Genomic DNA, 16,710 nt, shown 5'->3' with positions numbered 1-16,710 from the left:
CAAGAGCTTGCCTCTTGCCTACTGAGAGCTTTAGGTATTATGGCATATAATGTATCAAAATTCACATCCTGACTCATCGCTATTATCGTTTGCTGACTGCCTGCAAATTGATGCAAGACATACTTGGCAGAAGAACAAAATGTGAAGGCACCCGGGACTCTTTCCCTGCAACAATATAAAGATTGGCACTAACCATCTGTGCCTGAGCCATTTCTGTTCTCTGACCCTGCTCTATTTCTGTTCATGGAGAACTTGTTAACAGTTGGCTGGATCATCATAGTAGGGCAAAGTCCTGGCTTCAACTCTGACTGAGGCTGGTTCACATCACTCTGAAATGCATGAAATACTGCTTCTGTAACTACACAGAGCTTCCTAAGATCTCCATGAGTGACAGTAAAACAAGGATTGAATGAACAAATACATTATAAAGATGATAATCAAAGGACTGAATGAATAAATATAATATAAAGATGATAATTGATGTGTGTAATAATGACATATTTGTCTCCAAGAGAGTGCAATAAGCACTAATTACATTGGATTAAAATGGGTCTTTACTCTATTTGCTCTATTCTACAGCAAAGTTACAGGGCTACATGAGATATCAAAGGGCCATTAAATCTACCTCTCTCTCTCTGGCTCCAAGATGTGTTCAAATATACCTAGCCCTTCTTGGTAGACATTTCTATAACCTAAGTAAAAACTTGTTTAAATGATGGGGGACTATACAGTCTTCCTAGGACAGGCATAAAGTTACTCCTTAAAGAAATAAGCTTGAGGCAACCACCAAGCATCCTGAGGCAAGGTAGTCACAAGGGGTATCATAAACCAGAATGGACCTTGCTGAACCCTTTTCCAAGATGCAAAGCCTTATTTCTCTGTGATGAGTTACTGAGCTGCTCCACTAGCAAATGCAGAAGGAGAAACCCTGCCACTCTGTCAACATCCCCAATTATGTTTGGATATAGGCACCTAACTTGCATTTATTTTGATTGCAAAGCTGAGGACCACAGAGATGTCAGAGGGACACAACAATAATAAAAGCACTCCTTCTTCTGGAGTCTCTACTTTTTTTCAAATGTCCATAGGGCTGATGCTACCTCTCACCTAATGTTTTCATAAATGGAAAATTCTTATACAGAATCTTACAATTAGTAAGAAGCAAATGAGGAAAGAGAATCTAGACTCCAGAAGGTCTGTAATGGTACTAGGAATCAGTTGGGCTGTAAAGGAAAATCTCAGACTCAACTTCTATTTATCATCCTGTAACACACTTATGAGTCATGCTGACTCTTCCAACATTAAATCCTAAGTAGATTCATGATTTTTTCCAAAATAAATGATTCTGTGGGCCTTTTAAAAGCCCCTTAATTGCCAAAAAACATGGTTTCACAGAGGAATTAGCTTAACTGCAAAGTCCTAGGCAATGGTTTGAGAATGGCCCTGTCGCAAATATTCATAATGTTTTACCAGAATCTGCATTTGTATATTAACATTCACCAGTGAATTCAGATCAAATATTAAAAAGACATAATACCATAACATAGGTTGTACAAAACTAGACCAGAAAATTCTAAAGGATCTGACAAACAGAAGCTCTGATGTGCTAGCAGATGCCCAGATGAAGAACAAAAAGTATTTGCCTCCAGGTTTGTCTAAAAATATGTTGATTTGAACAAATCTGATACTGAAAATGTGAGGAGGTTTAACCTATTGCAAGTCTGAATCAAACAGTTAGCTAATCTCTACAGCTAGCTTTATGAGCTGTAACTGATAGCAATTAAATAAATCCTTGTTTACCATTTTACAAATTATGTCAGATGTCTTATTTGAAGCATTTTACATTTGATGAAATGTTTGCTCTTCCAATTTTGAGTGCTGATGTTAAATTAATGAGTCACCACTCATAAGAGAAATTGCTATTTCCTATTCTATCTGTCTGGCTTGTGCACTCAGTGATATAAAATCACTGTTCTGAAAATTCATCTGTGTTACGCTTTTCCGTAATGGAAAGGCCAGATCTTGGCCTATGGTCACTTAGGGTCAAAAGTGATAAGAGACAGTCAATAAAGCTACCTTACTGGAGGATTTATGGTTCCTATGACATAAAGTAGCACAATTTGCCATACAGCCTGCTACATCAGTTCTGCAAATAGCCATCCAGGTCCAGGAGCACCACACTGTGCTTAGAAAAAGGGGGCACCTAGAGGTCTTGAAGCATCTTGGAGCTACTGCCAGCAGCTGTGTATAAGAGAGGACCTGGGACTACAGAAAGGATTCCTGGAGGTCTCTGACATGAAAAGCACAGATCTAGCCTTTAGCTTAGCTTGCCAGACCTGTGAGAAAGGACGAAGTATTTCAATATGGAATATAAAGGAAGAAAGATGGAGGGACACAGAGTATCAGACTGCTTCCCTCCTGAGTATCTCTTTTAAGCCCAGTCCTTCAGCTTGGCTTTCCTCTGAAATTGCAATATTAAAGGAATTCTTTTGTTTAAAGCTATTAAAGCCTATTTTCACTCCAAACTAGCTCCCACAATCAATACATTACGTTTATTAGAGTTGAATGCAGAAATTATTCTATGAAACATTGCAAATAGCCTTAGATAGTACAGTGATAAACCTGACCATTAGACATAACAGAGTCAAGGAGTTGGAAAAAGCTGACAATGCTGAAAGAATTTTCTATTTCTTTCATTTATGGGTATGTGGATAAACACCTTTATGTATGCAAGAGACAGGCACCCATTAAAGGGCTCTAGCTCCCAAGTCCTCTCTATTAGAGTTCACGTAATCTTTTTTCAAGCATGGCAGTTAGTCTTCAAAAATTTAGCAAAGATAATTTAAAATAAAAAATAATAATGCAGTTCCACTTACATTCCAGTCTATGGTAATAAAGAAAGGGTGACGCTTAATTTCCTCAACTCCATCAAATCCAGCACCTGACAAGAGAATGAAAGAACCCAAATAAAGGCATGCTTAGAAAACAGTGCTTCATGACATCCCTTCTCCAAAATTCTTCTCTCATCCCTTATTTTTTTCTGACAAAGCCAAAGTCACCATCTAAATATTTCTAGTCAAAAAACCTTGCACAGTACAATTGCCATTACTGTACATTATGAAATCCAGAAAATTGCACTTAATTAATGAAAATGTAATGACTGAGGGTTTTTCTTGTTTTATTTTGTTTTGTTGTTTTTTTTAAATGAGGCTTGTGCCAAGTTTGACTAGCTGCTCTCTTCAGCTGGAGTCATAGGATCCAGCTGCGGCATAGCACATGTGCCAGCGAGGCTAGGAGCAACCAAAAGACTTCTTGATCCTCCAGCAGTTTACTACTGCTTCCTGATACTAACCACTGATCTTCTATCTGTAGCTGAATTTGAAATCTTTCTAATCCCCTATTTTCCATGAGCAGGAAAAACTGCACTACAAATAAGTTTAGACTCAAAATATAAAAAAGCTCCAAATGATTTAAGGTAACTTGAGGTTTTGAGTTCCCTCTTTTCAAATACTATCTTCAAATTTTTAGTAGTATCAAAACCATCACTGTCAGTGGTACCTTTCCTTCACTGATACTGTAACGTAAATTTCTCTTACATTATTCTATAGGAGATTTAGTGAAACTCCTTTTAGATCTAGTAATGAATCTAATTCTTTCATTACTTTTACCTTATGTCTTCATTTAAGATTGCTTTTTTCTTCCTTTCAGCTAGCTGAATTTATTTGCTATCACAGAAATCAACAGGTGTTCAGTAATAATTAAACAACTGTCAGAGATGACTTAGTGTACCTTTTTTCTGGTTGAGTTGTGTTTATTAATAGCACCTTTCATTTTTCAGTAGGAGAAATAACACCTGGAGGCAAAGGATTTGCATTGCAATTTTGGCGCCAGTTCCTGACAGGTGCTCAGCACCTTCATTACAAGGATGCTGAGCGTCCTTGATTCCCAAAGGACTCAAGGTTAACAAGCACCTTGCAAAAGGCACTCAGCACCTCACAGGACTTAACTTTTTATATGCAATATTTGTACTTCCTGAAGATCAACACGCAGGCCGTTTTTAAATTTGTCAAATCCGACTTTTGTAAAATGTGACATCTGCTTTCCCTGTGTGCAAGACATTACCGATGTTTGTCAAAATGCACTGATCAGGAACGGCTTCCTACACCCTGTTTAACATTTACTGATGAATGGACACGAAAAACAAACACTTTGTGAACATAACATGCAAGGTTGTCTATCAGGCCTACCAGAAAATAACCGAGAAGGAATGGTCTTCTGATTACTTCCCTGCCCTGGTAATCTTCTAGTATATCCAAATGGAAGTGATGCACATGAGCATAAACACTCCTAGCCTGCCCTACCAAATTATGGGCTTTGAGCTGACCACCTTCCCTCAGGAGTGAGGTCTGTGGATTACGATAGACAGTTCTATGAAAACGTAACAGGAAATCAAATCTCAGGGTCGAGCAGACAAAATAGAGATCTTCACTATGTCACTTTAAAAGTCTATGGCACATATCCAGCTCGAGTAGTGAATGCAGTTGATTTCCTTACCTAGAAAAGGCTATATTAAAGTTGGAGAAATCACAAAAAGGCAACAAGGAATGGTATGGAATGACTTCCACATGAAGAATGATTGAGTAGGCTGGGACTTCTCAATCTGAAAATAGATGACTGATGGGGTATATGATTACAAAACTGTGATTGTTCAGAATGGGTGGATAGGGATTAACTGTTCCACATCTTCTCCTCTAGTAGAACATTGCTCCTTAAATGACTGTAGTAGGAATCAGCTTTAGAACCATCTAGAGATGTTTCTCCATGTAACAGATAGCTGTGTAACATGTAGAATTCCTTGCAAAAAGATGACATGGATGCAAAACATTTACATGATTTCAGGGGGACACTGGATAAGTATGTGGAAAAGAAATCTGTTGAAGATTACCTGAAAAACAAACCACAAAATGTTCAGGAAACCCCCCGAGAGCAAAGCAACTGTAGACTTGAAGAGAATTTGGTGAAGTATCATCACATATGCTTGCTCCCTTGGCAGCTGCTCATGGTCACAGGGTACTGAACTAGGTAGACCTGTGGCCTAAACTTGTACTTATGATCATGGAATTTGATGCCAGGGATGAAAAAAATACTAAGATTTGGATAATAATAAGCCTTGTTCTGTCTTCTTTAGCATGACTTTTCCAAATGCAGTCTCAAATCCTTACTAACTGCTCATGGCAGGCTCATTCTGATTTTAGCAATGACAGTAGAGACATCAAGGAAAATTATATTAAATAACTCTTTAGAGAGGAAGTATCTGTGATGGATATGTCTTGTATTCAGCAGTGACGACCAGAAACTGGTAGTAGTTGTTCTTTACTACATAAGGATGAAACTATACCACCAAACTGATTTCAAAAGGTCAGAGATAAAGGCTTCAGGCACTGTAAATTACTAGTAGCATTCCCTAGGCCGAGCACAACAGTTGATGGCTTTTTTTCAAAAAAAAAAAAAAAAAAAAAAACCCAAACAGAATTCAGAACTAATGAAAAAGCCCACTCCTAGCTACTTCTCTGAGTGGAGGATTGCAGCATGCAGTGTAACATGCAGTTGACATGAATATGTTTGAAAAAATAGCATTTCCCACTTGGGGCTACCTCAGAGCTTGGGCATAGAAAGAATATGTTGTTAGAAATGCTATGACATGATTCCATCTCTGGTTAGCTTAACATATTAAAGACATTTAGGATGATAATAGTCTAATTTTGTAAGGAGGGAAGGACTTCCAATACACAACAGCTCATTTTGCACCACAGAGAAGGTTCAGTGCTTCTGCAGTTTTTAATTCCCTCCTCTTCCCCACTGTGAGACCTATTGGCGCAGCCCACAGCTTCCTCTCTGCCTGTGCACTCTGGATTTAGGCAGTGGCGTCTGGCCTCAACCCCGCCTGAAGTGGAGGAGCCACATGGCCCCGGTGGGCATTTGAGGATAGCTCTGCAATGTGCCAGAGGGGCGACCCTGACCCAGCTGCTGATGTCAGAGGGAGAAGTTAGAGACTAATGTTAATGGCCAGGTTTCTCCAGATTAGCTCAGCACATTTCAGCCATTCATCTACCATCTATAAATCTGCAGTGGTACTAGGAAGAGATGTGCTCTCCTGGAGAAAACAGAAGCTCCAAAGAGGTCATAACCGGCATGTCTTACTTCACAAGGACTGACAGATCTTGGAATAAAGATGAAAATTCAGTAGACTGAAGTGTAGCATATGTTGGCACACCGCAAAACAATCTTTCCATCTTCCTCTAGGTTTCGAGCTTTTAAAAAATATACTTTTACTTCAATTTTGTAACCAAGCCTATCTTTAAAGAAGAATCCGTACAATCAGAACCTACTGGCTGCAAGTATTTCTACAGAGCATATAGTCCCATCAGAGTCCAAGAGAAACAGATGATAAATAATGCTTTGAGATGAAATTGCTGGATTAAACACATTATAGGGTGCAAGGATTTATATAAAAGCAGCCTCATGTTAATAAGTGAGAACTTACTTACAAATAAAACATTCTACTGTTGCTGTTTGCAGCACGTTTATTACAGGCATAAAACAATCTTCAGTAATCATTTTTGATTACTGAATCATTATGGACAATGTGAACTCTGAAATGGACTAGAGAGAAAAAGGGAGCCAGGCCAATTCTAAAAAACTGATTATTTGGGAACTCAAAATGAGTAGAAGAAGTTTCCAGATTTTTAGTTTAAGAGAATAAAATTATTGTGGCTCTGCAGCCTCAGAATCTTTTTATTGGGCAGACATTTTAAAATTAATTCTCAAGGTTTACAAGAAAGATGCACAGCCACTCTGACAGGAGAAACTTGTTTTTTTCAAACTCATCATCATTTCATAAAACAGAAAAATAAAATTTTCTATGTATTAAAGTAGAACACATCTTCCCAGAGAGTAAACAATTATGGAAAGAATAACTACTTGCACTTTTACTCAGAGTCTACTGGAACATCCTTTTACTTTCTAGTTTCTTGTCCAAAATTCTCGGTTATGTGGTCTCTCTACCCTTACGCTGCTCAGCAGGGTATGGAGTTCCTGAAATCTTTACAGTCATTTACCTACCTGAATAGATGCAGGTCTTGGTGTAAATGAGAATTAGACCCTTTTGTTGCCTAAGTCACTGGTAATGTGATAAATCAACTTTCTTCATTGTGCGATTTCCTTTCCAAAATGTTTACTCCTTGTTTTCTTGGGTATCCCAATTAATCTATTTTAAGAATTTAAAATTATACCTGTCCATAATCTGTAACTTGTTGTATTTAATGAGAAGAATACTATCATACTATAGTCTACATAGCACCGCAGACTATTTGTACAGTGAAGTATATAGCTCATACTATGCTTGATTCAGAAAAGGTCAGACAGCATTCATCACAAGGGATGCCAAAGAAAGGAAGACCTTCCATTTATAAAATATTTGTAATAAAGCACTAATAATTTAATGGGCACCAGACATAAAAGTAGAAACAGATGAACTGGATTACTAAATTCCTTCTCTGCTTCTTCTGAGTATCTTGCTCCAGTATCTATCCAGTATCTCCTGAGTATCTAGCAGTTTCTTCCATTCATAAACCAAAGCTTCAAAACAATGTTTTGAAATAAACATTTAAAATAGATATTCAACCTTTAGCTATATCTATTAAAACATCGTGATCAAATGGCAAAACCAAAATGGTAGTCAGAATAAAGTGATTTTTTAGGACCAGTATCTTTCAACTTTCCAGAGTTAGAAACACTCTAGGAATAACTACAAACACTTTCCAGACCTTCAGATTTCTGAAACAATGACTGAAAACAAGTGTTTGATCCATAATATTGTTGCTACTTTATTTTAGCACACTTCATTAATTTTCCAAAGATTTTTCAAAACAGGATGCCTAAGCCTTCTTCTCTTTTGACTTCAGACTATCATTCCTTTCCGAGAAAAAAGCTAAAATCTACAAAGCTAAAGTGATCCTTTTACATACTGACTTCTGTCCTGTAGACCAACCAGTTAAGTATTTGTTTTCTTCATTACCAACAATTCTGTTTTCATTACCCTTCAAGCTGATTCTCCATCTGTTAAGACACAACTTTCACAAGCTCTCTACGCCTGTCCCTGAGATGCTAAGATCTACTTTTCTGTTGTGCTTTTAGGTTCTTCTCTTGGATGTTCGTGTTATAATTAATCTCTCCCTTTCTGCTAATCTTTGCAGTATTTCAACAAACCTCAGGTTTAAAACCTCCGGCCTCAGCGTTCCCCAGTACTAAAAAGGAGCCAATACGGCAGCCTGAATCGCCACGACTGCTTTCTAAAATCAAGCAACCCAATCCCTGTTCTAGTAGCTAACTTCTTTTAATGATCAGTATCCAGAGTCTCTCACTGACCCCCCTGGAGCCTCCATCCCTGAACCCCCTGGAGCCGAGTAACAGCTCGTGGGGAGCCACAGACCGAGCAGAGCAAGAGCAAGAGCAAGAGCAAGGGAGGAAACAGCAGAAGGGAATGGAGAGGGGAAGAGTGGCAACGTTTGTATTTGCTGCAGCGTCTTATTCTCCTGAATAAGTTGACTAAACCCAGAAGTCCCAAGACTCTAATTTTCCCTAATGTCCAGCAAATTGCCTGACAACAATTGAATGCGATGGAGAAAATGTGGTTTTGCCTCCGTGGAGCGTCAGGCTTTAAGTGCCGCCGAAGCACCTCCCTTCCGCCACGCGGCCTGCCGGGCCCGTGCAACACGCTCCTCTCCGGGGCCGTGCGGGCATTTGGGGGCTGCAGCGTGCCCTGCGGTGTCCCCGCGGGCAGAGGTGCCGCGGCTCCCGCCGAGGGACCGCGTCCCCCTGCCGCTCGGCCCCCGCGGGCGGGCGCAGCCCCCGGGCGAAGCGAGGGCTTTGGGCTCCGACCGGTCGCGGCGAGGGGTGGCCTGCTTCACGCCGGCTTCTTCCGTGGGAGCCTGGCTGGCCCGGAAAACCGCTGAGCCGCCGCGTCGTACCTCTGCACGAGGCAGTGGCTCCTGCTGCGTTGCTGCCGTCTCATAAAACATCTGCTCACCCGAAGCATCACAGCCTGCTGCTGCTCAGCATAAAAACACAGCGCTGGAAGAGCGCCCGGCCCACACACTGCCTCACCTGAAGCAGTGGCCAGAGCTATCAGAACATCAAAGGGTCGAAAAGAAGCTCGAGGACACCGAGCAGAGCATCCATCCTCCACACGGGTGTATGCACGCACACGTGGACACACCAGAAACGGCAGGATCCACTGCTCAGCCAGATGGTGATAGAAACATGTTGTCAGGCATTTTGCTGTCTGCTGTCTGCCAGACCACTAATACTGTAACTGCTGTGCAGAGGATCAAAAGCGGCATGTAGCAGACCTTCAGCGGTACCACCTCCAGCATTTGAGAAACACTATGTGGATACTACGAGAGGAAGGGGAGAAACCTCTCTCGCACTTCCTGCTCTTTCCACATTTTTGGACAAGTTATTCTCTAATTTAGCATTTTGCTTCTAACCTTACCTCCCCAATCTGAAATAATGTTACAAGCATAAACAGTTGCAAGAGACAACAGAAAATTGCTTTGCACAAGTTCCAAAACTGAACCGATCTACGCTGCTCCCTAAAAGAAAAGTAATTTATGAGCTGCCAAAATTTCCATGTATGACAAGGTCAGTCAAATATGCATTTAAGTAGGACCACTCAGTTCACTTCTTACGATCCGGTTTATAGAATTCAAGGATTCTATTCCTTCTCCTAAGGTCATGTTTTTACAGCTCCTTTTAGCTTCTAAAAAAATGTATGTTCATCTACGAGCACTGACACAGCAAAGCAGGTCCAGCAATCATATAAGATGTTGATAGCAAAGAATTATCTTAACAATTGATTGTGTGGCAGGTGCATAATAAATCACTTGTTCTTTCAGAAATAGACGATTATTCCAGTAGGAAATCATTTTTATTCTGGACTAGTAAGTTCACACAAGGGAATAAACTTCTCCAACACTACCAGGCAAACATGGCTCTCCTCTTGTGAGGCAACCGAATTCTGAATCTTTAGAAATTCTTCTTCCTGTTTTTCAGATTTGTCCAATACAACCCATACATCTTATTATTAGCTTCATAAAATATCCCACTAGACCTAGATCAAAATTAGAGTGGCTACGTGTTTTGTCACCACAGTCACAGGTTTTGGGCTGCTAGAGCTAGCAAATGTAAATGTAGGTAGCAACGCGTACCTACATTGTACTGCGGTCTCAGGGATGGAGTGCATTAGCATGTGGCATTAGCATGTGCATTAGCATTAGCATCTGGATGTGGCAACAGATGAACAGAGCATTTAAAAATTCGAAGAATATTTAAAAATAAGAAGACATGAATGAGTAGAGGATGGCAGTAATGAACGGGTATAGATAGCTTATACATTTGAAGATAAAGAAAAACAGAAAAAATCCAACACAGGCACAAACGAAAAGGGAACTGACAGTAGTATAAAATGTGTATTTTGGAGTTATTCCCTTCTGCCATCTTGGTTTGTCCTTTTCCTTTAGAAACCAATTGTTCCCTTCTTCACCCAAAACACAGCAGAATATGAGAGAGTTGAGGGGAAAAAAAACTTCAATTTTTTTTCACAGAACTAGATAAGATTTTTATATGAAAACCAATACAGTGGTACTATCTTGATATCATTCGCTTGATACGACTTTTATTTTTCCATGTAAAAACTGAAGACCAAATTATCAATGAAAATTACGTACCAGGCATAGTTCCTCACTTTGCCAACGGCAATGATTTTTTAATACAACTCCTGAACAAAGGTAGAGATAGCATATACAATACAATATCTACGATCCAATGCATCCTTTCAGGTTATTACATTTAAATAGAATCTTTAATGAAGGGTGAAAACACCCTTCATAAGAGAGCAGATAATGCATTCAGGGTAACAAAGAAGAATACCTATTAAAATGTTCCCAGTAAACCAAATGAGACAGCAAAGGAAATTTCGTACTAGGAAATAGAGAGTACACAATGAAATCTACTCCCTTTCTCTGCCCACCTCAGATTTAGAGCTAAGTTACATAGAATTAAAATGTATCTGTCTTCTCTGTTCTCTGTATTACCATATGCAGGAGTTGTCTTACACTCTTTGTAAACGGTGGTTTACTCTCTTCATTGAAAGAATTAAGTATAAGCTAATATCATGCTTTGGATTCCAGTGGTTTGCGTGTGCTCCTTGCTATTTTCTCTACTAATGCTCCAGATTTACTGCCAGGAATGCAAAACGCATTTATAATGATAAGGCTAACTATCAGGGAAGATAAACCGGGAGAAATGATCACCACCTTACAAGCCAGAGCACAAATAACAAATGCACAGATCAAATGCACACTCGTACCTAATCTGTTGGACGGATTCCTTTTGAAGAGGGCTCGCAGCAGGCTCTGGGCTTCTATGCTCAAGAACTGTGGCATTCCCAGCTTGGCTCTGAAAGAACACAACACTTGAAAAGAAAATAGATTTTTCAAAATTTTTCTCCGTCACACTGTAGTTTAGAAAGTCGAATTGTAATTGAGACAGGCAGATGCACACATTTGGTCACCAAAGGCATGATATTACAAACTGGGGGCCTAAACTTGTTCTGTTAAAGAAAGTTCTACTGCCAGTTTCACTGGAGGTAGAAGTAAATCCAGTGCATCTCATGAAACCCTGTGAATAGGTTGCAAAAGATTTATTAAAAGAGATCATTTTCCTATGTAAACTTTTTTCAGCTTTTTAGTTTGCTGGAATAAGTTTGGGAATCAAGAAAAATTTAAACACACAAACAAAACTTCAAGAAAATAGTGAAAATAAACGATGTATCAATTAAAAAGAATGAAACTCTTCCCTTGCTGATTCTCTATTACAGAGAAGAAAACGTGATAGTAAGCAAGGATTAGTCTCAAATCCTGAAACCCTTATATATGCACTGAATATTAAATGAAAGGGAAATGTGAAAAAGGAAGGGTTTTGAAACTCTGGAAACAACAAAACATACACCATCCTGCACAAATATGACTGTTCCCTTTTGTGTGTATATAATGCAAGTCTTTCATTAAGGCAGGAAGATACATTTCTTCGGCAAGCCTCTCTTAGTATTTCACTTCCTGCTATTTATTCTGAAGGCCAGTTTAGATCCACATGCAGAGGATTAGCTGTGCATGCCCTACCAAACTCATGCTTTGAAAAACTCATTATGTACACCATCATTTTCAACCCTTCACATAGCTAGGACCCATAGCCTGCCCCAAGGGTAGAGTTAACTATAACCATTAGAAAAACGAAAGAGATTTCACTACTCACTTGAGAATGAGGGCCATCGTCTCCTTTCTGTCTTTCCCCTGGAACGGTAACGATCCTGTCAGCATCTCAAACTGTCAAATAACAATAAAATGGTAAATCAATTAAGTGTTGAGGTAGTCTGCCCAGCTGACCAGACACTCCACACATCTTCTACATATTTCAAACACAGTCGAACGCTCCAGGAATAGAAATTTCCCAGAAAGACGTGGCTTAGAAAAAAAGGATAGTGTAAATCTGTATTTTGCAGAACATCAAGGACCAACATGACAGTTTAGTTTGAGAGTCTTGTTATAAACCGTCCTCAGCAATACGTTCTGAGACGTTTGGGGATAAGTATTATATAGAGTTGCCTTGTTGTTGCTCTTTCTCTGGAGCCTGCCTTATGGCCAATGCTGGAGACAGAGTATTTGGCCAGATGGACCCTTAGTTTGAACTGGTATGGCTGTCCTTCAGTTTTTGAGCTGTGGTGCAAGCAAAGTGAGTTCATTAGTTCGTCGTGCCATTCCCCATCTTTTCAGCCTGGGTCCGACTGCCTTTGCTCACTGTACATTTGCACCACAGAGAGGTGCCAACTGCTACTCTTGGCAGGAGGAACATGCGTAACCCCACATTCCCAAGGCATTTGAGTGTGCTTTTTTCTCTCCTGTTTTGATTCCCCTGGCTGTACTCGCACTGAATTTTGCAAGTGTCAGGCTTAAGTGCACCCAAATGTCAAAGCAAAACTCGCAATCATTATCAATTATTTGCCTAACTCACACCTGAAAACACCAATCGCTTACGGCTTCTCAGAAACTGAGTAATGCCTTCAGGGAATCTGACAGGAACTTAATTTGTAATAAAAAAAATCCAGCTAAGGAAGCTTGCCTTGCGTGGATTCAATACCAGGCTCTAGCCACAGCATTTCACGCAGGTACCAGCGGACGCTGATTCCCTGAGTAAGGGATGCTGAAGGCCAGGTATCTACAAACACAGCCAAGACCCCAGTTCAGTCCTGGCACGAAGCAGGGCAGTGTCCACTGAGGGCAAAGGGAATTGTTACTTGGTCACATTTGAGACCTTTGGATCCTTTCTACAACAATAGCTACCTCCTGGTTAATATTCATTGCTATAATACCTATTAAGGCAGGAGAGACTCTCTCCCCTTTAAGTAGTTTTGGTATCTTATCTCACAAGTGGTTTCACTGCTCTCAGGAATTATGTTTGTGCAAAAACGATCCTTTCATTAATAAAATCTGTGACAAACAGACACACAGCTCAACTCTTCCCTCCTTCCAGTTTAAATATAGCCTCAGTGCTCTATAATTAAACACAGCATCATGTTCTACTCACATTTTTGTTCAATCTATACATCTTCAAAAGTGTTTTGGAAAGCTAGAGATACAATCATTACCACAAAATGGGGCAACTGAGACAAACAGAAGTGAAGGAAATGTGGCACCACTGATCAAGAACAGCAGCTGAACTTGTTTTCTGTCTTTCTTTTCTCAAAGCTGCCTCACCAGCATATCCTTTTATCAGTCCTGACAAAAGTGACAAGATTTAAATAACCTGATCCTAGTTGGTACTATTCACTTAAGAATAATAAAGGCATAGCGAACATCTGATATGTTTCAGTTTAAAACAAATCAGTATTAGACACTAAATTTAATTTAAACATTTAACGTATTACTGTGACATTCAATTTTGGAATCTAAAGGACACAAAAGAGAAAACAAAAACAGATTTTGAGGGATGGCTGTGCTCTATCTGTTCTGGAGGATACCAGGGGCCATTAATGTAAAAGAAAATTTCACATTTTTTTTTAATCTTACATTGAAAGTAATTGGTATTTTTTCTGCCTTGAAATTTAAGAAAATCAAAACTTAAAATCCCCATTTTTCCCAGGAGGAATTTACTGTGTGCAATTACTTCAGTGGAAGGGAGGTCAGCTTGAACTTCTATAACCATTTTGGCATACGGGGAACAGCTTTTTGTGATGATCATTTCTTCCTCCAGGAATTCACACACACAGCAGGCATATAATGGCACATCATAATGAAAGATGACAAGAAACACTCAAACAAGCTGGATTTCCAAGGAAAACACAGCATTTCTTAAAACAAAAACTTTGTGCGAACACCCTCTGTCTTGGTCCATTTCTCCAGGGCATCACAACATGTAATCTGCAAAGCTAAACTGCGTGTTTTCCTCAACGGTATGTTCTGATCTTTTACAAACATTTCATTAAATGTTAGCTAGTTTAGTCCTTTCTCTTTAGGATTCATTACTAAACCTGCAGTTGTTGAAGCTATTTAAACATTGCTGCTTGAAGTGAACTCCCTTTATCTTTACAGAAACAAAATTAAGCTAAATTCAAAACAGTTTAGCAGACATATTGTAACATAGCTCATTTCAAATCTGATGTTCCAAAGTACTGACCTCAGCATGAAGTTTTATAATGCAAACTAAAACAGTAATTATAAGCCAAATATAACCTTCTAAACCAAAATATGACTTATTTGACAGTCTCCCTAGCAAAGTAGCTCGGAAAGTCACACCAAGCAACCAACTTGCTAAGTTACGGGAGGCCTTGTCTCACTTTGAAAATCAGCAAGTGGAATTAATTTCAGAAGGAGCTGCATCAAACTTGTACTGAATACTACTCCTATATGGGATGAATTATCTTGATAAGGTCTTCTCTCTCCCTGTGACTAGGTAAGAGGAATCTAGAGAAGCATTTTAAGCTATTCAAATAGCCAAAACCAGGTGACATTAATGTCACTTTATAATAAAAGGAGAAAAATCTATCAGTTGCTGCTGTTCTCACTCACAGTACTGAAGCCCCCCCCCCCCCAGGTTTTCCTGCTCAGGTAGAGTGAGCTGCTAGAAATGTCACTGCTGGCAGCCACGAAAAACAGCTTTACCGAAAACTGAGAATCTGAATTTTTGTCTCACATTTGAACTTAGAAAGGCTCAGGCTCACTGAAGATTAAAAAAACATGAGCCCTTGTGAACTGAAAAGGGGTCCTACAGTTCCATCTTTAGCAATCATGCTGATCAGCAAAAAACATACAAACAAGCCAAAAAATCCTATAACCATGAAACTGCTATCCTAGTTCTGTGAAGAGGGTGGAGGACAAGATTAGAAGACTGATAACTAATTGACTATAACTAACTGAAAGAGTAATCTGAATTAATAAGTTCTCTGAAGCTACTAAAACACTTAGGGGAAAAAAAGAAAAAAAATTAAATAATATGCCTACGACGGACAAATATAAACAAGATTTGGAAGGTGTAAGCTCCTGTTTGGGCTAGGAACGTCAAGAGAATCGTTGCCTTGTAGAACTACTCTTTTAGAAGGAAAATGATGGAGGTAGAGTTTGTAAAGCTGCCTAAATGACAAAGGTGCTTAAGTCCCATTTCAAAATAACTCTGGCCAGCAAGAGCCTAAGTCCCAATAAAACCATTCAAATATATTGGAGATGAGAGGCAGAGAAAGTTTCTTCTCAAAGCGGTAAGAAAAGTGCTACGTACTGTAATGAATAGGAATCTAGGATAAAATACAAAAGAAACTTGATACCCCTCAGTTTTGGAGAGTAGAGACACACTTGTTGGAATGGCTGGGTTCCTCTCTCAACACTTCCAGTGGTTTTTCAGGTAGCTGGGAGCAAGTCAGTCACTCGGTTTTACCATTTACAAAATGCATTAAGTATTTTATCACTGTATCTATCATTATTAGCTAGGTGTAAAGCACAATGAATTAGTGTTTGCAATGGGCTTGAGTACCTTCACATAGTATAAACATAAAAAAATAATGTTCATTAAGAAGACCATTCCTTGCACTGGGAATAAAACAGGAGTATTATGATGGGATTTTGTAAAAGAAGATACTATTGCTTTGATGTCTAGTATTGATGTTTCCAGCGATGCTGAAGTGAAAATTACTACAGAGCAGAATACTTTCTGTCTGGTTACCAAGGGGATATTTTCTTTTCCTGTGCAGACTTCACTTTATAACTTAAGCATTGGCTATACTGCTGACAAATACGAAGAGATTTCTTTTTATTTGGGACTTCCAGCTGAGGCATAACACCCTTTCTTTCTCTAATTACGGTCCCCTCCCTGTCTACACGTCTCTCAAAGACATCCAACATTTCTCTTGCTGTGAAGAGAGATACAACTTCCAGGAAGTCTGTGACTTTGTAAATCAGCTGGTAAGATGAACTGCGGAAACACTGTTTCAAAAGCCCTTCTAAGAGACACATGCACGTTGTATCAGTGCAGGGCAGCGCATCTGGGGTTCAGGGATGACCGCGTGGGCGTCGGGGCTCTTGCAGTGCAGCTGAAAAGGTGCTAGTC

The 16,710-nt window shown here is 39.5% G+C and overlaps 1 protein-coding gene across 2 annotated transcripts in view; it reads right to left on the bottom strand.

Moving 5' to 3' along the window:
- The window catches only part of RPS6KA2 (ribosomal protein S6 kinase A2), a 315,502-nt gene that overhangs the window by 39,822 nt on the left and 258,970 nt on the right, over window positions 1-16,710 (bottom strand). For both annotated transcript variants that reach the window (XM_062573694.1, XM_062573695.1), the window contains 3 exons: window positions 12,373-12,443; window positions 11,429-11,517; window positions 2,877-2,941 (listed from right to left, as the gene is read on the bottom strand). In XM_062573694.1, coding sequence (XP_062429678.1) covers window positions 2,877-2,941; window positions 11,429-11,517; window positions 12,373-12,443 — 225 coding nt within the window. The remainder of the gene's footprint in view (window positions 1-2,876; window positions 2,942-11,428; window positions 11,518-12,372; window positions 12,444-16,710) is intronic.

This window comes from Rhea pennata, chromosome 3 (assembly GCF_028389875.1).
Source record: "Rhea pennata isolate bPtePen1 chromosome 3, bPtePen1.pri, whole genome shotgun sequence".
Taxonomy (NCBI): Eukaryota; Metazoa; Chordata; class Aves; order Rheiformes; family Rheidae; genus Rhea; species Rhea pennata.
This window is presented reverse-complemented; position numbering and strand designations above follow the sequence as displayed.